The sequence below is a fragment of the Lineus longissimus genome, chromosome 1 (genome assembly GCF_910592395.1).
Source record: "Lineus longissimus chromosome 1, tnLinLong1.2, whole genome shotgun sequence".
Taxonomy (NCBI): domain Eukaryota; kingdom Metazoa; phylum Nemertea; class Pilidiophora; order Heteronemertea; family Lineidae; genus Lineus; species Lineus longissimus.
This window is the reverse complement of record NC_088308.1, coordinates 28,450,083-28,477,229: the sequence shown is the minus strand read 5'-3', so window position 1 is coordinate 28,477,229 and position 27,147 is coordinate 28,450,083. Positions and strand designations below refer to the sequence as shown.

At 42.5% G+C, this 27,147-nt stretch overlaps 2 protein-coding genes across 2 annotated transcripts; both read right to left on the bottom strand.

Moving 5' to 3' along the window:
- Positions 1-10,041: 10,041 nt before the first annotated feature.
- On the bottom strand, positions 10,042-14,068 carry LOC135482790 (C-type mannose receptor 2-like). The gene is made up of 6 exons (XM_064763168.1): positions 13,989-14,068; positions 12,738-12,753; positions 12,225-12,390; positions 11,817-12,055; positions 11,297-11,489; positions 10,042-10,862 (listed from the first exon to the last, which is right to left on the bottom strand). The coding sequence occupies exons 1-6, from the start codon at positions 14,043-14,045 to the stop codon at positions 10,613-10,615; spliced, it is 921 nt and encodes a 306-aa protein (XP_064619238.1). The 5' UTR covers positions 14,046-14,068; the 3' UTR covers positions 10,042-10,612.
- A 4,937-nt stretch (positions 14,069-19,005) lies between these two features.
- Positions 19,006-25,554, bottom strand: LOC135489045 (cytosolic phospholipase A2-like). The gene is made up of 15 exons (XM_064774174.1): positions 25,475-25,554; positions 25,290-25,371; positions 24,796-24,948; positions 24,304-24,428; positions 23,969-24,003; positions 23,609-23,747; positions 23,207-23,343; positions 22,765-22,984; positions 22,390-22,504; positions 21,968-22,198; positions 21,600-21,747; positions 21,211-21,341; positions 20,605-20,786; positions 20,162-20,351; positions 19,006-19,821 (listed from the first exon to the last, which is right to left on the bottom strand). Exons 1-15 carry the CDS (start codon positions 25,508-25,510, stop codon positions 19,532-19,534), a joined length of 2,214 nt encoding a protein of 737 aa, XP_064630244.1. The 5' UTR covers positions 25,511-25,554; the 3' UTR covers positions 19,006-19,531.
- Between the last annotated feature and the right edge of the window lie 1,593 nt (positions 25,555-27,147).

Below are 27,147 nucleotides of genomic sequence, written 5' to 3'. Positions count from 1 at the left end.
TGCGCATTTCGTGTTTTTATCCAAACACCTTTAAAAACGTTCATCAGTTCCGAGTGTCGCGGAATCTGTTGGTAGATGATTATTATTTTTCTAGCAAAAGCGACATTACGAATAACTGATGGGCCATAACTCAGGCTGCCGCGCTCACAGCATTCGCCAATAAATATCTCCGAGGCTTATTTAAAAACACAGACACTGGAGGAAAAACAAGTTGATGTGAACCAATGGATGTATTAGTTGAGAAACGGACTTATTTCCATTACGGCGATGAAAGGAGAGGTATTATTCAGATTGACAAGCAAGCACATTTCTGTCATATTGAACGACTCATCTGATCATGAAACAGTTTGATTTCTACGCACTATATCAATGTTCTGTTCCACTGAATAATTAATGCAGAATCAAACAAGGGTAGTCCTTGTTTTAGAGCCGTGTCGCAGATGTATAAAGGATTTATGGAACAGATCGCAAAGAATTCTGCGAAACAACTTCCCAATAAGGCAATAGATGAAGAAATTCGCCAAGGAATTAATGTTCTGGAATATAATTGAAATAGAATGCAATACCAGTATAGTTTCTAATTGTTTTATAGTCATATCACGCATTGAATTGAGGCTGGAAACAATAGAAACCTTGGTCAGGAAGAAGCAGACTTGGGGTATCTCACAGACGACAAATGTAAGGGCGATAGTGACCAACATGAGTGTGGTGCGGGTGTTCCTGTCCGTGTCTGCACGCCTGTTGAGACTACACCGCTGGGAATCCATCTGCGATCTTGACACCCAGGCTTTTCTCAGCACCTTGATCATTCTCATGTTCATTGCTGTCACCAATAACATAGGAATTAACACATTTAGCACGGAATCTGTGATATAGTAGATCGTAATGTATGTGATATTCCGAGAGAGACGCCCCCGACGACGCGCTGTTGTTGAATCATTCGCACCCTGCACGCTCTGTATATCCCGCTCAAAGATGCGTGGCAGGTTAAAAAGTACGACATAGATACTGACCGCGGCAGTACTTGTCACGACCAGGCGGCGATTCATTCGAATGGCACGGAGTGGAGAATAGACTGCCATGTAGCGGTTGGCTGTAACTACTACGACCAGCCAAACAGTACAGTCCCGCATCACCTCTAAGAAGATATACGTGGCCTCCTCAACGTATGACCCTACCACAGTATAGCCATGTTCACGAATGTCACTCTTTAGGAAACATCTCAAAGAATTCAAGGCAAAATTGGCTAGAAGAAAGAGGGTGTCGGCTACTGCTAGTATCTGCAGCATCAGGGTCGTGGGTGGTTTGGTTTTGTCTCTCGAAAAGGCCACCACACATAAAGGGTTAATCACCATTCCCAGTACAGATATCACAATAACAATCCCGCAGTCAGACACCTCTTGCAACTTATTGATGTCCACGGTAAAACCAAAATCATTCATGAAACTTAAATCTACACTGCTATTCCCGGTTATATTCAGCGTAGAATTCAGATTGCACAAGCTGGAGTTTTCCTCCGACGGACCAAAAGAGCAAAGATTCGCCATATTTATATCCGTGTTTCCATTCCAGTCAGGCATTATATGTTACCGCTACTGCTTCAAGCAATACAGTCGTTATTATTGCTTTTCGCAAAGGGCGTAATCCTTAACGCGGTAGCAACAGTTTCAACGATTTTTTGGCATTCCTTTCCGACCTAGTATCTTGACTGAGTTATCGTTCCTCATATACAACCAATCAGGCACGCTTCACTCGCGATAAATTTGATCTGATAAGTTTAAGATGAAAAACCGAAGTTCAAACGTGCGCAAATGAATAAAGTGGTTTTTCGTCCTTTTACGGAAGAATAATCAGTAAGCTGCGATACCGTAGGAAATTTGATTACCCTACGACCTAAAAGTGCACGAGGTCCCAAGAACGAACAACAAGTGATTTCTGACAACGTTGAAACGCTTTTCTATTGCTAAACAAATAATGAGTCTACATTCCTGCATTAACTTCCAGTGCTGTACTACAAATTAGCAATGAGACTGACGAAAAACACTCGAACACTCTGTATCCAGGAATCGCAGCGTAATTCGACATAGGTCAGAATTCTGTATTCCATTTATTCTATCTAACCAACGACTGATAACGTTTCCGTTAATCCATTGTCTGACAGTGGGAAAACTGAGAAATCATTCACACTTGATGGCTTTAAGTTGACAAATTCTATGAAACATATGCCACCTGTCAGGGGTCATTTTCAAACAGCTTTCTTGAGATTGAAGCAGAAATGATGAATTTTAATCCCCATTTTTCCAAGATTTTCCTTTTTGTTCCACCATTTATGAAATATTCCGCCCGTATTACAACTCAAGTAGTCATGCAAACGTTCAGTTATAAGTTTGAAAGACCACCACCTTCACGGTAACTTTATACTTCAAATTGCACTTGCCCAGAGAAAACCTTTCAAACATCGAATAGTTCGATAATCCTCTAAAGTCCGCCCCACATCCATAACATCAACGACCTAACGCTCCAGAAATTGATAAAAAAAACGTCTCGACGACACTATCCAGCTTTCAGCCTCCGTGCTCACCAAAACGCATATGACAGCGGAAAGACCCAAGATATGCCAGGTGGAGTGATCCACTACAGGTGAAGGGTAATCCTCAGTAAAAAAGACATTGCTAGTTATCTACGGTTATCCGTCATTATGACGGGGATTGAATGACTGCATCTCCTCGAGAAGCACGCAACTGAAGTGATGGTGTGAATCGCTGAGAGACTGGCGGCGTTGTCACTGTCACTAACACCATTCACAAATGGAGAGGAGGCAACACCCTTTTCACTGCTTCAGCTTCGGTGGTGTTGAAAATAAAATACTCTATTCTATTTTACAGTTTGTGCCTAAATACTCAGTTTGAGAGAACGTCGAAGATTCCATGAACATAATCAACGGGATTCTTGCTCGGTTTTTTCTTTGATAATGGGCCAAGCTGCTGGGTATTACTATCATAACAACAGTTTTATGTCTCACGTGAATGATGTTGCTAAAAAACATGGAAGACACTTCTAGTTTAGAGAGCGAATGTTGAGAGAAATGTACAGCTAGGAAAGGACATCACATGATTATTTTTTTTGAAACAAGAAAAAAAATTTCAGGAAATATCTCGATCGATGGACTTATTATCTTGGGCGCTCGAGATATTATTTCGAGCGATCTCGTTTTTCCCCGCCATTGTGATTTTAAAAAGAACAAAGATGGAAAATGGGGTGGATTTCGGGTGTGGCTGGAACTAAAAATTCGAGTTATTGATTGTACTGGACGTCATGGGAGGGGCCAAAACTGCCTTCACCAAACCAATTCTCGTTTTTCGCCACAAAACTTCTCAAATATTTATCAAATAATCAGCACACCTGGTGTTAGTCATCAAGGTAATTGCGAAAAAATCGCTTCCACTTCCATCATTTATTCACTAATGCCATCAATGAATCTTCATCTTTTTCGAATAAACGTTACGACCCTGGAATATCCAAGCGACCCATGCATAAATGATCAGATGGTAAACGAATCGAGGCTCGATTATACAAATTATATCTAAAATCCGAGAGCGAGCAACAAAACATTACAGTCCAGGCGCAGCTTTCTATGCTCAACGGAGAGTCATACCCACGGAACAACACCATTCTGTAACGAGACAATAACCTATCACTCAAATGGTTTGAAGGTTAGATGAGTGGGGACACTTAAATAATACTAAGATATCTCCAAGAACGCTCGGTCGGGAAAATACATGACATATTTTAGAAACCACACAAAATATCACTTCCCTTATTTGTACAGTAGAACCTCTCTTAGCGGACAACCTCTCTATTAAGGACACATGTTTTGGTCCCAAACTGGTTGTTTCCATTCAATTTGAACTCTCTAATCAGGACACCTCTCTATTAAGGACAGCACTTTTCAGTCCCAAGGATGTCCTTGATAGAGAGGTTCTAATGTAATTTCAATTACATTTGAGGCAGAAAATGGCTTCCATTACCTCAGTGTTTTATTATCTACCTCAAAAATAATGAGAATTCAATCCAATTTCAGTATATCAGATACAGACTTTGCTTGAAACCAGCGGAGCTGTGCGCGACAATTCTTCAATTACAATTCTCACTTTTGATAAATAGCCGTGTATCATGATCAATAACTCATCTGTGGTTGGCTGAAAAAATCAAAAATGACATCCATATTCCAATGGGCGTCAACATATATAAATTCATATTCAGCAAAAGCAATATCTGGAAATTTAAGGTTCGAACTTACCTGGGCAAACGTAGTAGTCATCTTATTCAGTCATCCTAAACGCAGACGATGTGAGGGAGGTATACGAGCTTGTACGGTAAGTGTAGACGGTTGATCTTCTTTCCCGTGTGTAATCTGCTTGGATACCCGATGTGTCGTAGTCACGGCTGTCCCTAATCTATGTCAAGACGTCAGTGTCTTGGTGAATAGATGCACGGCTGGCTCCATCAAAAAAACTCGAAATACTGGTATGTCTGGTTCTGTGTCCGTGTTTTTAGAATGCCTTGTGACGTATCCACATATTCTGCCACTGGTTACCGAAGGGTCACAATTGGGCCGCCGGAGTCTCTTGTGACCAGTGAAATTGAGGAGAGAAAAGTGAACTCAACCCCATCAAAACTAGTTTGAGAAAATATTTGGGTGGGTCTCTTTTGTCCAGTGACCAGAAACTTTACATCGATTTGACTCAAGCCTCTCTAATACCAGGTACTGAGCCGTGAATTCTCGGAAACCGATTGAAACCTCTTTATCAACCTTTACTCATATGAGATTACCTGAGTAAGATATGCAGTAGTTTCCATACATCATGTCGCATTTCAGTTCCACACCAAGGCATTTGAGCTCAATATGCACCAAGCACGGATGATGACTGACCTCACTTCTACTAGGGAGCTTAAAAAAGATTATAGACTTTTAGTTTTAAATAACATTATATTAACCACCAAATGTTTTTTAAATTCCGGCCACATGCAGCACATATCAATACATTTCGTTTCTCGGACTCCAGCGTATGGTCTTCTTGTTTACCTTTCTGTTTCCTCGAGGACCGCCGGGCAAAGTACTCCTGAACTGAACTGACTTATAGCACAGAAGGAGCAGGAGAATGGTGATGCAGTTTCGTTTGTCGTAGATCATCAACTGAATATTAGCAGATACGGTTAGTCATCCTGAGATAGACAGGTAAGATTGATTTTGATTCTCCAAATGTCTTCAGTATAGGCCATCAAAGATGACTCTGCAAACATGGACAAAGCCTTAAACCGTGGTGTTCTCTATTTCATTTGTAAGCAGTCTTTATTTGACAGCATCCGATGTCATATTCCGGCTCATCATCCCAATGGACAAGAGATTCGCATGTCTTCTAATGGAATAAGGCTTTCAGTAGACTATGTCGTTTGTTATATTGTACATGAATGTTGATACTGTTAGTACATGTTGATCATAATTATGCTTAGTACCATGATTGAATCACCATTTGTGACAAATAAGACAAACAATTTCTAGGTGTACCACCAACATTGGGTGTAACGACGTTTTTAAAACTATAATTTTTAAGCTCTCAAATTTATATCTTCAATTAATTACCGAAACGTTCCGCTTGCACGTATTCATTGCATTATAAATCTGTCGACTCAATTTTAATCAAATCGTTAAATGTGATTGTTGCTGAACGCTATTTCCTTTATAGAATTAAAACGAGAATGGAGACGGACATCGCTTTGCGCCTGAACCACCAGGTAGAGCTATCACAGCGATCAGGAACATGCGTAGTTTAAGCCAATGGCGAGCGTTGAGAGATCCTTAGTTAACTTATTTTGAATTGAAATACGCGTCCACATTATATTGCACTTGAAAAGTTGACATTATCTGCTTGCATCGGTTAGGCCTAGTTTTTGTTAGGCTTGGTTTGTTCATCCAACGAGCCCTGTTTCAACTCCACCTTGATAGTACATTTGTTCCTCAGAGTTGCCCCTTCTCTTTCACCGCAGATTCCATGACATGACATTCACGAATCATCGTCACTTCTATGTAAATAATCAGGCAGATTAAAACAAGTACATCGATGTTTGATCGAGAACAGAGAAGAAAGAGAAATGAAAATTGAGATTGACAACCAAAGCTTTGTGAATTTGATTTGAGAATCACCAGGGCAGATCGCCTTGACGTAGACTGATTGAATACTATAATCATGCATAATCTTAAGCAAAGCAACACTGCTGCGAACGGAAGGACGGAACAGGATCGATTGGATTTGACAAGTGCCACGAATACTAAATCGCATTCCCTCACAGGTACATGTATGGAATGGAATCACTGGAAATGTCAAAATACCGCTTTTAGCATATCAGCTTAAAATCTTAATCCGCTTTGAGGTTGAGGAGGTTGAGGTGGATGAGGATACATGTACATTTCAGGGTAGTTGCATTCCTGGAAACTTCGCCTTGAGTAATTGCTAATTTTCATGTGACGCGTCTTCTTATGTAGACAAGAGGCAATATTCAACAAAACAGTTGATGGTATGGCCATATAATAGCTTTGCAAAGGCAATGTAACCTGATTGTTGGCTTAGAGGCCTTCTTTGCAGACAGAGTTCTGAGTAAACGATGGTCCCTGACGATCCGCCTAGATTGATGCATGTCCCTCTGTCGCGATAAGAACAACGATGAACGTCATCCGACTTTCATCTCCTCAGGTCTATTGTAGTCAGGAACTGATTTGTTTATGTTTATAGTTTCTGGACGTGCTCATAAAAAGCAGCTTTTGGCGGACAGTGATGTCTTCTTGTTGAGATAAATTTTATTCGATCCTGGTCAAATCAATTTGCCTAATGGGTACCGGGCGCAATAATGTCACATCCCGGGCACACATGGCCATTACTGTTTAAATGCATGCCATACTCCGGCGCAGTGATAGTAGTCGTGTGATGAGGCGAAATGTCTGCTTTGAAGAATGGCTATGGTGGCTCCGACCTGCCATAGGGTACACTTAGCGTCGGGTACACATCGAGGTTCCGGAGATCAGTGCTACTCATTTGGAAAGGATTTCATTTAAAAAGATGTATTGCAAAGACAAATTGACCAAACTATTTGTATCTTTAAAACTAAGCAACGTCAACATATCACTTTAATTTCTTTCGGTTTATCATCAGTTTGGTCTCAAAATACATTCTTAAATTTCTCAAAATGCCTTCTGATTTGGGATATCAAATTTGAGATTTCAATGAGATTGATATCAAACTATCAAATTAAACTGAAAAGGTTACAGCATCAAAATTGGAAAACCAAATTTATTGGAATGTATTTCGAGACCAACTTGATAATAAACTGAGAAAATTAGAGTGACATGTTAGTGTTCATTACTTCTAAAGATGCAAATAGTTTGGTCAATTTGTCTTTGCAATACCACGTTTTAAATGAAAGCCTGCAGATACAGTAAGGAGGTAGTCACTCAGAGGACCCTGTTGTGTGTGTGGAGAGTGTTCTGCATTGGAGTGTTGTACTGGGGGACATTCTTTCCCGGGATATCACTCAGTAACTCCGATGGGTAAATGGAGAATTATTCACGGCTGGATTCTTCAGCTTGCGCTATGTGATGAATGCCCTGAGGTCAGCCTCGTCACCTATCATGGTCATAACACCAGGTTGCCCAGTCGGTAATTGATTACGACCAGTATTCTGGTGTTCTGATTGGTGTTTTTTATGTGAAGCAATCCAGCATTGAGCGCAAGAAACCAATCAATCAACCGGGTATTTGGCCTTTCTCAGATTAAGCGCCTATTGATTTTCACAAGATGTATTCACCACCACACCACTGCTGTTGCTTACAAAACTGCTGTTGAAAGATGATTCTACAGGTATTAACTATTTCTCATTGATTGGCAATAAGTGATTGACGGATTAAGTCAGACTTGGATATGAATCTTTTCTGAAACGAGACAAAAACATTGGCAAGAGCAGAAACATGTCTCTCGAAGCACTTCATAACACTGTTGCTCTAATCCCTCTTCAGCCCAAATTGGGATTCTTCTTCGCGTTCACTCCTTATACAGTCAATTGTATTTGATGTGTTTACTCGGTAGTACTCTGCATTTCCGCCCTATCGTCCAGTTAGTCTTGTAGGATGACTTCATTTAGCCAGATTTCTTTTTCTGTGATCTTCATGCAGTAAATGGCAGTGAGCAGTCATGCAGTACATGGCTCGGTCTCCTATTTGATAAGACACCTGTGGAATAGATGGTACCGCATCTTGTTGTGCTTGCTGCGGAGTCTGAAGATGGTAATTTGCCCTCTCCTCGTCAGCTGATGATAGCCATGTCTCTTCCTAGTTCGGGTGATTCTACTTCCTTGTCTACGTTAGCATTAAATTTCGTGCTTCGTCGCTCATAGCTTTCCATGATTGCAAAACAGACCTAGTACACTCGACACTCGGTCCAATATTTCTTGGAATCCTGAATATTTTATCACACATTTTATGTGACATTCTCCACATTTGCAAATATTTATATCAAACTGAATTTAGCGTGACAGCGATAGATGATTGAGCTAACAGTGATGGGCCTCATGGGGGAATGATCTGGTTCGGATTGTGCGTCCTTGGATCGTATCCACTCCTGTGCAATCAGAGAGATAAAGGTATTATAGTCTTCCAATGACTGCCTGAATAGTTGTGCGGATGCTGGAAGCACGTTGAATGGGGCTGGATGGTCCAACTCATTATCAAGAAATGATGAGAAGGCTACTTTGACCTAGATAAGACATAAGCTACTGTTCATGGTCATATCATTCCTCCTGATCTACCAGGTACAATTGGCGGGGATATGGCATTCTCTTAGGCCGTTCTGACCGTTACGAAATGGACTCCTTCAGTCATGCAAAACTGAAGAAAGGTTATGGTTGGACCAACGATTGTTCCTTAGCACAGAATAGCGAAACATCACCAATATGGTCTCCTCGATCCCGCACTCGAAAATCTTAGTTACCCAAGCTTACATTTGATGTCTATTTGTCATTATCATTACCATTTGACGATCAAAGACACGTAGCTGATCATGTCTTTGTTTTGAAGTTGATTCTAAAGTCAATTACTTGACAAAATGCACGGTATACTGATGTATAATACGAATACTCGAAGCGGAAGTCTTGCTGATTAAAGCGTAGTTTGCCTTTCATAAATGTACAAATGAAGGATCCTTCCATATCTACAAGACAGTTAAAATGTTAAGTACGTCAATAGAATCCCATTTGGGAAGCGAAGTGTATGATGAAATGATAATTAATTGCCTGCAATGCTTCTCCGACAACCTCAAACAGTCTCCCAGTCTATACTGGTGAAATTAGAATCGGAACAGGAGATTGCCTTGGGTTTATGAGGGTTATTGAATAATGATAGCAGAACGATGAGAGAAAAGGTACAATGTTGAACAAAGAGTATACATTCGTGAGGACGGAACATGCCTTGATTACTGACTGCTCCTCTAGCCCGCTGTCCGAAGTACAGCCAAACACTATCCACATCCAGGCATCGTCTGCACGCGATGTTGGTGTTCAAATCTCCCAAAACACCGACAGTTTTTCTTGGCATGTTCATCAGGGCGAGTTAGTGGTCAAGTATCAATGATATTTCATTATTTTCTTGCACTTTTCATCAGCAGAGATGTGTTGCCACCTCGTCCCATCTCTTCCGTGATTGTGGTGTTAGACTGTTGGTACCTACACCACCATCGCACGGATCACAAGCGCTCCAAGAAGCAAGCAGCATGAATAATAAAAGCGTCATATCAGCAGTTCAAGATGAACGCGTCCAAAAACGTGCGGAGTGTTAAAAAACATTGCCATATTGAAAAAGCTGATCATTTTTTATGAGATTAAAAGGCGAATTTTAGTTGGGATATGGTATGTACTTTTTTCGGTTCGGCTGGTTGCTACGGCAACTGATGTCGAAAGCTACTCGGGTTGCCTCAAAGAATTAAAATGTATCGTGAATTGTACTATAAGTAGTTTATTTCTAAAATATATATCACAATCTGATATTTTCTAGGTATCCCATCAACGGGTTAGAAATTTTAAAACTCACTACACATCTCGGTGAAAAGTAATAAATTGATGATATACATGTACAATAATGTTGTAAATCCACTAATACATGCGATTGAGATAAAATGTACACCATTAACATTCTTCGTGATGAATATCCGCCAAGCCAATTCCATCGCTTTCTATGAAAGTGAGAACAGTTGCATCATGCATTGACTCGTCAATCTTTAATCAACTCATTAACAGATGGATTCATTATTAGATTTCCCTTATGTCAACATATCGGGTGACGTGTATCTCTCTCTAGCATTGATGTTACAATATTTCCAACAAACATATATTCAAATTGCTAAATAATGCCTTGCATTCATCGTTTCCTCAACCATAACATCTCGACGCCATCTTGTTAGAAATATTAAAGGCAGACTAAATTCTGCCAGATTAATCCCCCAAACAAGATGGCGGCCACGCCTGAAAAACGATGAATAGCCTGTGTTATCAAGAGCATGGAGTGTTCATCTTAAACAGCATCTCTTTGACAGATGGACCATTCCTTCATGGTACACTTGTAGTCGTTCCACTGTCCAGCTGCACCCTTGGCCGGAGATGCCAGGCCAACGCAGTTCTTCAGATTCGTGTTCTCGGGTTGTTGTACGCCTTTGATGACTGCCCAGTTCTGGAAGTTGTTGGTGGTGCCATCATTCCACATGAAGGTACCGTCGACGGAGCGGTCGTTCAATCCTACCCACATGCCGCGGCCATAACGTTGCCTGGAGAAAGAGTTTCAAAGTTGTGTGACGTATAGCGTATTTCGTTGAGAGATAACTGCCTAAATCGCTTCGACATCGCGGGGTTGTCCGGGGAGGTTACTAAGTTACTAAGCTTATTCGAAACCTTGGAACGCTAACGTTTTGGTGGAAAGAACCGAGTGGATCGGAAGGGGTTTTAAGCTATGAAGGTTTTCAATTATCATTTCGGCACTCTCACCACTACATCCTGCTCCCCAGACATACAAAAACGGTAGGAGAAAGACAGTCTTCACTGCAGGAAGACTCCTCCACGTTGCGTTTACGCGTGGCACATTTCGCATAAAACTGTCCGTGGGCAACGTGGTGTAAATTACCAAAGCATTGTCCGTAAAACCGGCCCCGCCGGCGAAAAATGAAAGAAGATGGCAGTGGTGAACCTATACGAATGTACTTACACCCAGGTTGTGGTGAAGAAGTCATTGACAGTCTGATCGTGGATGCTGGCCAGTTGTGCTCCCATCCTCTGGCAGTTGGTCTCAGCTCTTTGCCAGTTCTTCATGCCGCGGACCAAGAAGTAGCACTTGTCGGTCAAGAGTTGCCAGTTGCGGCCATCATTGGCATCGCAGGTGAAGGCAACATTAGTAGCGGCTGTGGGAATCAATGAGGCAACAGTTTACAGCTTTCGGTTGCAATAGCCGTTTTATATAGATGATTATAAAGCGCTCACTAGAATATTACACGGCGACCAACTTAGAGTACATTACAGTTGCTGACACGTAGATCCCTTAGGGGCACTCCCGGTATCAAGGAGATGCTCATATCTAGCACGTGCACTTGAAGGTCTTGAAAGTGAGAAATGGTTGCCTATTATCATTATCTTTATTGCAACGGTTATTCCCTTGTCAGTACCAATAGGATTTTGAATTGCCGTAAATGACAATCACGTCGTGTGTGAAATAAGCTTTGTGAATTTACCTTGTTCGCAAAGGAAGTGGGCGGTGTTAGTGCAGAGGAAGTCATACCAGTCTCCGTTGATGTCAGTGACCTTGGTCATGGTGAGGCAGTTGTGGACATTACCATGAACGGGAAGCTGCTGCCTATTCCACACGCCCCACCTATCGAAAGACCAAACGGACCCGTCCTTCCATACCCATGTCCCTTCGACAGCCTTGTCGTCGGCTCCTAGGTAGACGTAGTCATTGGTGACGGATGGCCTGGAAGGAGAGGCAAATCTCACAATACAAAGAATGAAAGGCGAAATGCCATCCTGCTTCATCTAGCTGGCCAAGTTCATCGATTGGTACATTGGAATGAGTGTATGGAACATGCCCTTCTTCCTACTCCACTTGACCTGCAACTACATGTGCGCTTTCGAATACTTACCAGATATCAGAGAGGATAAAGTCATGCTCCTCCTGGCTGGTCACACTGGCAAGTTGGCCGCCATTCGCAGCACATGAGTTTTCGGCAGTGGCGAAGTCAACCGATGACTCGACGTACTGGTAGCATCGACTACCGGCAACGTAGGTCGTCCATCCGGCAGGGCATTCTGCAAGAGATTTACTCGGGTTAACGTGAGTTAAACAATGGCCTGTGGTTATGATTGTCAGCGTCTAGTATAGGAAAAGTGGGCTTGCAGTAGAATTTTACCCAAGGCTTGATCGGTCTTACCCTGTAACTATGTCAAAATTCCTGGTTTCGTTCTAGGGACGAAAAGTCAGGATATCAGGCCCAGTGGCAAGCTGTTGTTTTATGACATTCCTTGTCATATTTACGATGCACAGTCTACTACAATCAGTCCTCATCAGCAATCTCATTGGCAAAGCATTTGTCATGTTTGAAGAAAAACACTATCAAAAGTGCTGCACTGGAATATTTTGCTTGAAATTTACTTACGAACTGCGGCAAGTGCCTGAAAATAATGAGAAACAGAATTGACGTTGTTGATAATGATTATATAATGTAGAAACATGAACTACCATGAAAAAACAGACAAGGAACGAGCATGTCGAAACTACAGTAGACTACCACTAATCTAGTATCACTGACCAAAGGGGACAGTTGCAAGATACATCCTTCTTAAGCCAGTCTTAGTACCACTGACGGTCATTGCGGGCATTGCATGACACATGGGATGTCGGGACAATTTCTTCGGAGTATTTCTGTACGGGAGAGTGTTGCTTTGACAAGTTTTAAAAAAGTTTTAACTTCAAAGGTCAAATCAAATTCATCGTCACCAGTTCAATCTTACTCTAAGATGAAACCGATTGGATAGTTTGTATGTGCTCGCGAGGTTTATCATTTTTACACACATTGTATGTTTTATCCGGGCGTTAGCATGAATGCTAGCTTTGTTAGGCTTTCGAACCTTGTGTTCTCATTGTTATGCCACTGTTGTGGCTTAATGTCGTTTAACCACGCGGAGGCATATTGTGATAGGGGTTTAAATGTTGGTTAATGCATATCCCTGTTCAAATCTCCAGATAAGCAGGGCGTGACTTGAAAACCTAACCTTATTGGATTTATTGCCATGAGTATATTTATAGCAGACAAACTAGCCACATGTTGTTGGCGGTATTTGTACGAAGCTTTCTCAATCGCATCACAGGCGCAACATTTTTAGCCGAGTGCGAGTATCTGGCAGAGTGGACCCGACATTTATGGACGCGCGGAATCATTTGGCCAGTTACTGTTATTGCGCATGTGTTTGACTTGTGCGGGCTTCCCATCTTCCAGTGTAAATACCTCAGTGATTAACAGAGCCAAACATAATTTGTTCCCAGACACTCTATCATACGACATTTCAGATTTTAATAAAAACTAGCTCCAATATACGCCAAGCTGATGCAGATGGGCGGGACCATAGTCAGTTACAAACGCCATCAAAGAACGACGCCAAAGCCCAACGAAATCATAGCATTTCCTGAATCAAACGCGCTTTTAGTGGCCAGTTAAAGCCTACATGTATTCATAAGAAAGAAATAACGGCGAAATATGGCTGGGCCGGGAAAGCTATTAACTAGTCAAAGGCGATAATATAAGGATGGAACATAAGATGCAGCATTTGAGCAAAACATTAAGGAATCTAGGATTCCTTGTGATGAAAACGGATGTCCGATGGAAACGAAAATAATGGAAATGACTTACCGTCGAAACTAAGAAACCCCAAACAGCGAGCACCAACATTCTGCGACACGACTCCATCTTTGTTGTTCGCTACCTTTGGCTAGAGTGAATCGAAACATGCGAGTTGACGCCCTCGTTTAAATTCTCGCCCAGCCCATATTATAAGCTTACATAATCTTAGTCACAATATATATTTTCCCACAAACAAATGAGGCATATACTTTACTGCCTTGGAAGGTTTCGACCATGTTACGTACGGTTTTATTGAAACATTCAATAGAGAATTAGTTATGAAAACATGGACTGGATTTCAGAGTTAAGACGTGAGGATTTAAGGAACGCCCTTGGGAGGTCCAATACACTGAAGGAATCACCGCATGAATTCTCCCTCGATATATATGATTTACACAAAATGTGTTTTGTGAGGATAAAGCGATTTTGTTTTTACGCGTTTCGACTTTCGTCGTTGAGGAAAGACATATTGTTATTTATTTATTTATCATGTAGGGCCATGAATCATTCTTATTATCGTAGTTGCGACAAGGCAAACGGTACCACCCATTCGAGTTCGTATGCGGCCCACTAGACATGTATGAGGTCACCAGTCCATGCGTGTAATTGGCCCTTGGACCATATGACGTATGGACCCCTTTGGTAACGCACTGGTATCAACCTGGCTGAACGTATCAAGTTTGGTGGAAATCAGTTTAGAGGTGTAGTTTGGTGGCACTTTACCCGATCGGGTCAAACTCCCAGGTCAAACTAGACAAGTTTGTGAAGTTTCATGGCGTTCAGGCCAATGTCTGGATCAGGGAGGTGTCGTGCCGGGAACCACAAACTGACTGACAAACGGTCCTCAAATTATAGTGAAGGCTTGCAGTTGAGAGCCGTTTGAATTCATTGTCTTGTTCGGCTTCACTATGAACACATACACGATTCCTCTAAAAACACTGGTCGAAACTTGGCACAAATAAGCCGCCAGTGTGCTATATTGCCAAGTAACTCTGCAGAAATATAATCCCGAACCTGATCCCTTTCCTAGCGGCCAGTGTCAGGGGAAAGGACAAGCCTAAATCTTATCCTTAATGATCGGACAGAGATGTCAAGTTTGCCCCGAGATATCTAATGAGTTCCTTTGGTAATTCACCCGGCTTTGCTCCCCAGCTTTGTTCCACGAAGTCGAAGTGTCACAATACCTAATCCCAGATAATCACTCTGTCTGATAACAAAATAAGGGCCACGCCTGCCGACGCATGTGGTGCTTATACTATGACCCGCCTTGAATTCCTGGCGACTAAGATATATTCTCATGAGCAGCTGACGTGTGACATAATTGAGATCCTTAGTCATGTAAGGGCGATAACGGGCTACGTGTAGATTTGCACATTTTGAGTTACGGTGAGATATGCATTACTGTCATAACCTGTTAGCTAGCTGCGAATCAGTGTTTTTGATCGATTTTGTGGTATTGATACGAACCAAATTGTCGCAATAGTTCATCGTGCTGCTGATTTGGCCGATGACAAGGAGCCGGTGTTAACAAGCTTTGGCTTCCCTGGTGTCACTTGGGGAGTTCAACAACTGAGATGGCACGTCGTACGATAGAAATGATGATCTGCCTTTATAACCGCATATCCCCATTAATCCCTTGTTATTGCAGATTGGGAACGCTGGTTTGCGTCCTATATCAACCGGCCCCACGTCTTCATAGAAACTTGGAATCATTAATCGTGTACGGCGATCTATTTTCTGATGATCAGTTGTCAGTAGGAGGACGTGTGATCAGTAGCCTGTCCTTGTCAATGTTATTCAAATTCGAATGCGCAGATAGGAATTCGAAATCGCATACACAAATTCGAAATCGTGGATACAAATTCGAAATCGCAGATACAAATTCTACTATTCGCAACGTGGGACGTGTATTGGGAGCGTCGTCCTCACCATGCTTGTCGTCTCTGCTAAGAACTCTGACCTCACTAAAATACCCTTGATAATATTAATTTCTGGACCTTGACAAACAAATTAATGCGATGAGCCAATTTTTTCGAGGCAGCATCAGTGCTTCGTGGCGACGGAAGTTGAATCATTACAAAAGTATTACCATCAGCGTACATGTAGAAGATGAATGTTTCTGCGATTCGCGTCGACGAAGCGGTTCGCAATGCATATATGTCGCTCACTGCATCGCGCGACTCAAACGGCAGCCAATCGCTTGGCCCCTATGTGAGCTGCACCAATCTTTGAGGGTTCTGGGGAATGGGTCCTTATCACATCTTTTTTTATGGCTGCTGAGCATAACACTGATGTCAAAATTCTCTTTACCTGCCCTCTATATTTTTTACCGCCCCCTATACAGTAAAGATAGAAGTTCAAGGCACCGTTGTAGTTCCAAAGATTTAGCGCCAAGTAGTACTGAGCATAAAAACGTACGTACCAATATTTATTATTTAAATCATAGATTTCCTTCACTTCTGGTATTTCCATTATAACTTCATACATTCTGAAAGGGATCGAAGTGAAAAGATACGCCAAGACGACAAGAACGAGCATGCGCGTTAGGTACGCAGTATCTACTTCCTGGCTTCGTGATTGGCTGGATAAGTGCTTTCGTTTGGCCGAGGCTTTCCGGACAGTGACGATGATCATGGCGTTGCTGATGATGATGATGATGAAGGGGATGATGGTTCCTACTGCCATTTGGAACACGACCGCTAGCATCTCCAGGGCAAATGATGCTGGGACTGATACTTTCAACATGGTGTTCCCTGGTAGATAGACAAAATGTCCATGCACCCATGGGATAAGTATATATAGCCAGTAACAGGAATAAGAACTTAAAACTTGATTTCATCGTCGAACCAAATTTTGAGTTCCTTTTTTCTGTTACTGGATGTCTGCATCATCGCACACTCAGCTTCCGTTTGATATGAATGCGAATTTCACGACTATTTAAGAATCAACTTCACTGAGTTGGCATGATTTCTCATTGACTTGTAATAATAACACTAAGTCATGTGTAGACATTTCCCCGGGGTAAAGCGAACCGCATTATCATATTTATCCTAATGACTGTGATAATATGAATTGAAGTTAGCCAGCTAATGTGCGCCATTCTTGTTCAATTTGAGAAATTAAATTAAAGAAGAACCAGTGACATTAGTACCTGTATTTGGATCCTCGAAATACTTGAATGAGAGGAAAAAGTGAAGCTCGGCAATGACAGTAAGTATCCCTGTGACAAGGCAGGTCACCTTCGCTCTATTCCTGGTACACAGAGTGACCGCTTTCAGTGGGTACCTCACAGCAATAAGCCTGTCCAGGGACATCTCTGCTAGGAATAAACCAGACAGGATGGCGGGGGTATGCACCACGTACCACATAAACCTGAAAATACATACATGTAACATGGTCCACATTGTATAGTTTATTCGACCTGTTGGCGGTCTAACACAAGGTCTTCTTCCATGTCCCATTCCAAACAAAATGCTCAATACGTTAAAATAAGGTTTGAAAATTGTTCTTGGTGTAAGAAGACCACTGCTTGCATCGCCGACATGTCACTGCTTCTTTCATATAGCCTATGCCAAGTCGGAAAAGCAGCCGCGAGTGCGCTGCTATGTAATACCGAAGTCATAGAAAGACGAACGCCAAAGACCCGAACCCTTCAAAGTGCGAGCAACGAGCTTCGTGTCACTGCAACCACGGGCGTCTATAGAAGCCCATCAGTGCCACACATCATTCCGTTGAACGGTTTCGCAGCGCAAAAAGTGTAGTTGTGACAAGGTTGCGCCGGTGTAGTAGTCGAAAATGTCCCTCTGGAAAAAAGTGCCCGGCCGTTATAAATTCTGACGGATTACAGTATACATGTATATGATTCTGTATATAGCATTACCGACAGAATCATTTGTTGTTCCCCGGGGAGATGTTCAACCTAAGGTGTTTCAATCTTTTACACTGGTCATGTCGTGGAGAGACACGTTGGAAGAGCTTTACAGTTGCTCTAACGAATGGTTCTGGGAGGAATATGTGTCCCTACAATCACTTCAGTCATAGCGATTTGTAGCTACACCGGGCATGTGGTCTAACTTATGTACTTATTACTGGTCAGGTAGCATGTTTTTTTAAAGTCTATAAGATTGTTAGTGTATAAAGTAAAAATTGCCTTAGTTTTCCCACCACCAACCAGATAATCATAGGACACAAAGTGTACCTACTGATAAACTACTTCCTTCACTCTGTGGTCTCGATCTCCCAGGCGTACATTTCCCATCACCACATACACCAACGTCTCCGTCAGGAGATAAATCGTGTCAGCAATGGCTAGCATGCTCATGTAATAACACGTCGATAGGTGGCGGTTCTCCTTCGATGACGTAACGATCAGGGAGAAAATGTTTCCCGGAACTCCGATGACGACGGGTATTATCCATATGAACATGGATGTCAGGTAGAGAATTGACTCCCAAATGGGGTCGAACAGTATCTTGGAGTTGACTGCAACACTGGTCGGCTGAAGCCCTGCTGGACTGTTTTGGACGAGGGATAAGTTCATCGAATCCATGCTCCTATTTTCTCCAAGAACTAGCTGCTTTCAATGCTGAGGAGAGCCTTCATGACTGTAGGAGGATGCTCCTCATGTACGTGTCTGAGCCGTTCTTGCTCTCGATGAGATCTCGATACGAGATTTTTACCGATAATGGCCTAAACTAGCAATTCGACCAGAAGTCACGGACTGAGCAACTTTCAGAAATAGAACATTGAGCTCAAATTTCCTATCCCTACTTTTGCGGATTAGCTGTCAATCTCAGAACCTAATTTAAAAAGCGTCATAAGAGAAAGGATGACACCGTATCATTTTCTGGTACTGAGTTCAGGCAAAACTTGCACAGTTGGGTGCTAAAAGTAAAATATCGATTGATCCAGAAATATTAAGGTATTCTAGGTGTTATTGATGTTAGAAACAAAGGATTATCAAACCAATGTTGAAAAATGATATTTTAATACAAAAGATGAGTTATATACAATGCATATGCGGATGATAACATACAAAAACTTGTATCTTTAAGAGATTTCGTTAGGGTAATCTACATGGTTGAGTGGAGGATGCGTATTCAGTCTCTCTCGAGTTCATGAACGAGTTGGTTCCCTACATTAGATCAATACCATCAGGTTTAAAATAGTTGATCAGATGTACAATCGTAGGTTCTGTTTTGAGCGCTACATTGTTTATGGTATAGTACAGTCAAGTAGTGGAATTTTCCAAAGAAACACACCTAAAGGTCTCACCACGCTACCTATTACGATATGGTGTGTCTAGATCGCTAGCGCGCGTATGCGGAGAACGAGCCACAAGATATATACATGTTCATTGGCCAATTTCAGATGCTCCTTTTTTTCGCACAACTCGATATCCCAACAGGGTCAAGGCTTTCCTTGGCAACATTGGTCCCATCACTTGATGCAGCTAAATGAAACATCGTTTATTGTCCAACAGTTTCTCTCAGATCTGACATTCCCTTCAACAGCTGATTGTCAACACGGTTTGGTACTACCCAGCAGCCATTTCATTCCTCCGCTCTCCAATGACAGGGCGCGCTTATTGACCGCTGTATCGCCTGAGCACGCTCAGCCACCGTGAGTGAAGAATGAGCCAACAGCTTTCTCTGAGCAACAGCTTCCGCCATTACCTCCTTTATCTCCTCCACGTGCAGGAGAGTGTTATACTCGGCCAATTTCGCCAACCTCTCGAATGTCTCATGTGAATATTCGAAGTTGGTAGAATTGTATGGCGAGTTGTCGTAAAAGATGTCGAAGTTGGCAAACTCCCTTTCTTCTTCTGTCTCGCGTGGTACACCTGGAACAGAATCAGGTCAGGAAAATAAGTACGTGGAAACCAATATTTCTGATGTTTATACACTGATAATGGCAATGGATCTTTAGCCTGATGAGTGGAGCTATTTAGCAAAGTGTTCTGATGATCAAACAGGCTGGGACCGGCTCTTCATCACCGTCTGTGTGCTGATGAGCAAACAGGCTGGGACCGGCTCTTCATCACCGTCTGTGTGCTGATGAGCAAACAGGCTGGGACCGGCTCTTCATCACCGTCTGTTTATTGCGCACAAAACCCGGCAAGGATATAAAATTAAAAGTTTTAAGTAATCTGATAAAAATACACAAAACTGTATCAAACTTACCCGGTGCCTTGAATTCCCTGAAGCTAGTATTCACAAGAGGAAAGTGAAGAATGATGGGGCACATCGGATCCTCGGGGTCCCTGAACACATACATCGTTTTCATTCCCTCCTCTCGGTCGTACACGTTCGGATCAACCGGCGGGAACCGCAGTCCCTTCTTGTCCGCCCATTCCTTTGCTTTGGCCAATTCCTGTGAGAAAGAGTATTCCTTATTAAGCCTAAAATAGTTCAGTATGTGAAGTTCGAACTCTCCCATCTCAACTTAAGTACGACAACGGGTATTCACGCGCTATACAATACACGCTGTTACAACCCATGATGGTCTTGGTCGAGGACCACGCGGATAAGGGAGCGATCGAAATGAAGATATCAAGCTTTCTGATATAGGAGGTGCCTCCTACCGACATACATGTATGCTGTGACAATGGTCTTAAATAACTCACCATTAAAGGATTGCCATCATCTGAATCTCTCCCACTGAACTCAAATGACAGCATGAGCTGAACATTCCTCTGGGAACGTAGAAGAAGAGGGAAGGGCAGATTGAAAGCAAGGCCGGCGTCCACCACGAACATTTCTGCCGCGTCCTTCAGGATGTGGCGATAGAGGTCCGAAAAGTTAACATCTGGAAAAAGATAACGGATGAAAATGAGGAGAATTGCACTGCCTTCTCGGAGAGATTTTAATGAGCGAAATGAGCGAACTACGAAGGTCTGTCGTGCCATCAAACCCATGTGCTATTTCATTTGCAGGACACATGTACATCATCTTCAGTCAATACTTAGCTGTACCAGGTAATGTCGGGGAAATGTTCGAAGATAGTCATCGATGAAGTAGCTAAAATACTTCGTACTTCGTCAGTCCTAGCTCTTCATAAAGATTGCAAACCAGCCTACTTTTATATTACATCCTAACAGTAGCCACACAAGCCACACAAGCCAAGCTGGTCGCATCTCATCGCATTGCCACGTCAAAAATATCAAAATAAAATACATCCTAACAGTGGACGCTGAAAACAAGTTTCATTAAAACTGTTAATTTTGGCTTACCAACTTGGTCGCATTTGGTCTCCTCCGTCTTCGTTAGATGTCTGCAGCTGTCACACTCTTGAAAGGAGAGTCCACGAAGCATATTCGGGACCTGAGCGGATCGCCAGGATCGATGACTGGTCATCCTAAACCTGAAATGGGCAGTAACATTTGTACAATAAATGTTTTGGCCGGGGACCGTGCGGGGCGGGCACTGATCGGAGCCGGTCTGTTTACAACTGTACAAGCTTTAACTAAATGGGTGTTGACCCAAAAAAGACACCTCCAAACACTCGCATGGTCGTGGCGGTCAACTGCTTACTACGTGACAACTTGAGGGCTTTCTTCATTACTTTGGCTGATTTTCTTTCAGCTGCACATGTACTATTGTACTGAGACGTTAGGCTTACATGTCAGAGAGGAACTTGAAGACGTCCATCTTGAAGCCGTCAACCTCGTCTTGGTCATCATCATCATCATCATCGTCATCTGTGCTTCGATCAACTTCGTCCCCAGCAAGATCGTTTCCCCAGTTTATTTTCTTTGACTCTTCGTCACCTGTAAAAAAACAATTGAAACTGTCACTCAGCACGTTTGTCGGATGACATTACAATCACCTGACTTCGATTGGTGGTCGAAACTGCGCATGTTACTTATCTGAAGGATGCATAACGTGACAAAGGAATGGGTCATTAGATAATGGGGTTTATTGCTATGCTCGAAACAGTAGATCGATGAAAAGAACCAGTAATATATAAAGATAAGATTATCAGCCTACCTGGCTCTGAGTCTGTATCATCCTTCTCGTTGTCATCGGTGTCACCAGGGAATATCCTCTTCAGGTGAATGGCGTAAGCACTTCCCCATATGCCCTGGAGGTAGTGTAGTGGCGGCTCCTCATCATTCTCTACCATCCTCCCGCGGTAGAACTTGCTGCAGAATAGCTTTGTATCAAGAGATATTCCATACTTGGGAATACTGACTTCGTTTGGTGAAAACTCCACCCACTCTGAAAAGAATCAAGACGTACATTAGTACTATTAATGGCAAAACGCTAACTATACCTCGCTTTCACTGTCTAGGATTGTGGTTATCTTCTGTCGAGACAATGTGTTGGTTTTGCTATTAGCAGGAATGGCTGTTTCGTGCCATCTCACCATGGGAAAGACTATCACAGACAGGGACGAAGTTTGGGCTTACCATGATACTCTTCGGCCGATTTGTCATCTTTGACGTTTATGCAGGTGTACATGGGCATAGGGACTACGGCGTTCACTATCTTCTCCCTCTGTTCGGATAACTTGGTGTCAGTGCGCTGGAATTGGCAAGATACAAACGTTGTACAAAAAGAGTCGACTATCAAATAACGTCAAAACGTTTGCCTTGAAGAAAAAACGCCGACTATCGAAAGGCAGAGGCCTCGGACAAGGCCATGTTGCATTTACACGAACTAAGTCCATATTGTACGAAAACAATGATTCTTGAAATTGCAAGGAACGCCCGAATGCTGGGGCGATTTAAACCATTTAAGCATTTAAATCTCGGAAAAGGGTTCACCACAGCTTCGCCACTTACATTCTTCAGTAGAATGTCGCCAACCATATAACCAAACAAATCGGTGAAGGTAACATGAAGACCAGCTTTCTTTTTCTTCAATAACTTCTTGAAGTATTTAGGGGTGCTGAGGATGGAACTTGCGATACTCCGGGTAGTCGCTTCCTTGAGTTCTTTCTGGACGATCTCGATTGCACTCGGGTCTGGGAAGGTCGGGTGCGAGTACAGGCTCGATAGATACCTGCAGGTAGGAAATTGCTGAACATCAATTTTCTACATATATCAGATCAGCGAACACTATACGACTTGGCCGAATCCCACACGATTCAGTTTTCCCGACAAAAGTATTTTGATAGCGATTTCGGGATGTTACTTTCTTTCATTCCAAGTATTGATAAACGACAAACTGTGTTGGCAATAATCTCATTTGATACTTGTGTTGACAACGGCAATGGACACTCACCATGTTGAGCCTGAGAGTGAGGTAACGTAAGTTGCACAATCCAGGATCTTTGTATCTGAGAGGGCCTTCATGACACCACTTAAGGCGGTCATGGCTCGGAAGCCACCGCCGGAGCCGAGGATACCAATACAGGGAACCTGGAATAACAGAAAGATGTGTTAACGCGCACCAGAAACAAGGTCACGCTCCCTTACAGCTCCATATTCGACTCGAACTGTCATTAGATATCGGAACTGGATATCGCGACAATATGATAAAGCCTTGTAGCTTATGACAAAGAAGCTACGCCATCTCCAGACTTGCCAATGAACTGAAATAACCAACTGCATAACCGTTTGGCTTCCAGATCAAGAGAAGAAACAGGATACTCAGCAAGTGAAGATCAAAGTGACCAGAACGTACATCCCCTAGATGCTTAGGGCCATCTACCCCGAGCAGTTCCTTCATTGCGTTCAGGACGCGCTGTGACCGCTGTTCCCGAAACAGATGTTCCTCGTCTGAGAGACAATTGTCAAAACGGATGCCAGAAGATGGCTTGTTGCTGGAAAGAAATGTGTATACACCGCATAATCAAATGATCGCATGGCCAAAGTACGTGTATAGATTTATTCACTATTGCTTTGTGGACTGGATAGAGCCCAAGTATTCTTGCTATTGAGTCCTGGCCTTTGAATTGCCAAACATACATGAAAAATGACTTTTTGCAATTAGCGTGTTATTTTGGAATGATTCAGAAAGAGAATCTAACTCAAAAGTACTTACTCTTCATTGAGGAGTATTTCAACGTCTACCTCTGACTGAAAAAGAATGGAGTTCAACGTAAATAATGATAATAGTAATGCAAATATTAGCTTGCCTTGGAGCAACTAGGAAGGAATGATTAAAGTCGGTTGGCCACAAACTTAGGGTGAGGAAAGGCACACCACAATCGAGTCCACAGGTCCAATCTCAACCTTGATGACATAGTTCGTAAGGGACTTCGCGTTCTCGAAGCTTTGTTAGTCAAGATAAAGAAAAGTGACCCTGCTTTTGTAGAGATAAATGGAATGTGTTAGACATCATCCGCCTTCCGGATACCTTGCCGCTCTTCAACATACCTGATGTGGTTGAAAGGTTATTGTTTTCCGTAAAACTTGTCCAATCTCCATGCTGGACGTGTCTATCTCCGTCTCACCAATCTTCGTGTCCCCCAATATGAGGTTGGCATCCATCAACTGAATAACTGAAGAGAAATTTAAGATATCCTAAGATGAGTTTTACTATAACCTTTCAGATGGCGAGCCCTTCTCGCTGGAGCATGACACATCAACGAAGAGGGAGAGCCCGAGCCGGGAATGAGCCCACTGAGAAGTTTGCTTCAGATGGCGCCTGCAGTAGGGCTGCTGTGATTATAGGTCTACCCTTGCCGTCCACTGCAGATAAAGAGTACAAACCCCGGTGTAAACGGAGATGGAACTTCTGGACATGGCGCGAACAAAGTCGATCACAATTGGTGGATGAATGGACCAGTTTTATTCATTGCAGTGCTGTAAGTGCAATTTTTTCCTTCCCAAGAATATCCAAACACTAAGAATACAGTTAGTACTTACCTAATTTAGGTCGTGTTTCATTGGGATGAAGATGATATGTAAATGTTTCGTTCCAATATGGCTGAATGTTGTTATCGAAGGCTTTCGTCCGCTTCGTATCTCCCATTGTCCCAGGAACCGTTACTTGTACGTATGGGTCAGGAGTGTCGATAACTTCAAGAAGAGACAAAGAATAGGCCTATTAATCAAAAGGGGATGGTTTTGCTGTCCGGTGTTTATGGTTGAAGTTGGGAGGATTGTACGAGGGACTAAACGCACAGTCGACGATCTTTCAGAAAACATTCAAAAGCGCACTCCACTGCGTACGATTTCGATAAATCTACAAGAAGTTTTTTTTTAGTTGTTGATGGAAGAATGTACTAGGTAGAATATTGTTCCAAAAAATAGAGAAGAGGATAAACAGTGCTTCAGAAACTTGGCGATGGTGTCAAGTGCATGGAGCATGGCTGATGTGGATGCCCCCTCCCCCCGGCCACCAACTGTGGGTTACTTACATTTGTCCGTAAACGGTCCCATGGAAATATTGCGACCTCCCAAAATGGTCACTTCGAGTTTGAGACATTCTGTGCGAACCACCTGCAACAAGATGACGAGAAATGTATCGTATTTCCGTATTCAAAATCATGAAGTGCGATTTCTTATAGATGCAAATACATGTAATTGAAATATTATTACTCACCTCATATAATTGAAAACAATCCTTCGTGGGTTTCATCCTGTTAATGATCTGTCACTAATTCGGACACTTCTTACTCGCTGTCTGTACTCAGACTAAATGATGTCTCCTCAAAAAATAACTCATATTTATACTTCCTAGAAGCAAAAGTATTATAAGCGTGGGCATCCGTCCTATAAAATCGAATTGGAATTTCCAGTTGGTAGAGCTCCGCGAGCCAATGAAAGTGCCCGAAGCTATAACCCGCTCCTGACTTAGTCACACTTATTTCCCGGGTATTCCCCCAATCTAAGAGTTCTCAATGTAACATACTGACCTGATTTTAAGAGCACGGTGTGTTCGATCGATATGAAATTGTGTAGTGATTATTGACTCAATCATCAGATCATAGGCAAATCCTAGAATGAAATTTGTAGAACACCGACTTTTTTTCTCATGTGATTGTCTGGGGTCGACCTGTTCTCCGATTCGAAATCGACCCAGTTGATAATTTGCCATATGAATTATTGTCAAAGAAATAACAAAAATGGGTGTTTAATTATCGCATATTCTATTGCATGTGATGGAGAAAAGTCCCAAGCACATGCCACCCAATTAGGCACATGACAAGGGAATGACCGTCAGCAGCGCTACATCCACTAGAAGTATTGAGATAAAGCGACAAGTGAAAAGAGACCAGTATGAGACAAAATTTGATATTCACCCCCTTGCGTTTTTGAACACGTCACCATGCAAGTTCTCGCCACGTCTCCATTATTCGCTTTAAGACTTTCATAGCTTTTCATTCAACTTTTCACGGAAACGGTCACCTTGGCAATCGTGGTTCTTGAAAGGCAATGATTCTTCCTGTTTACATCTTTGCATAAGAAGGGTTGTTTCCTCTATTGTCCGAAATTGTTGTTCTCACCCACTTCAAAAAGAATGTCTGCCGCATTAGTGTGTGTGATCGGAACAGGACTAATAAAGCTCAAGGAAACATCGACTGGAGGAAATCCTTTCTAATCACACTTCCTCGAGCTTCATCAAGAGTTTTATCAAACATCACGATCCGCCAAAAATATCGATTTCTTAGAACACTTCGTGACGAAATAGCAACATTTCCAGTAATCACTTCCTGGTTATGACGACCCGTTGACTGGTCAAGATCGATCTCAGTAGAACTCACGTGTCACCAGCAGCTTAAAATAGATCAAATGTGATCGACAGAAAAAGGCATGAATATAAGAAGATGATAGGCGGAAATTCTCGGCATGGTTTCCGTCCTTGGTTATGCTGGGTGTCTAAAACTGGGAAAATACTGATAAATCACAAGAATCGATAAATTAATGAAACGGCCACCCGTGAGTACACGATCACATATAAGCGGTACATTATAAAACATTACAATCAGGCATAAAATCAATATCGTGTGAGCCGCTTGACCATTTCCATTTCCCGGCTAGTTCGGGTGAGGAGGAGTGTCCTTAGCGAGTCAACAACACCGTCACAAGATGTGGGGAATCCCGACATATATACTCAACAGTATATGGGGGAACATAGGTACCGAGGAATATTGGTAACGGGGGAACATAGGTACATATTGGGGGAACATAGGTACCGGGGAACATAGGGATGACTCCGGTTGGATGTTCCGTTGCTTTGGAAAACGGTCTTTCCTAATATCAGTCACGTGACAT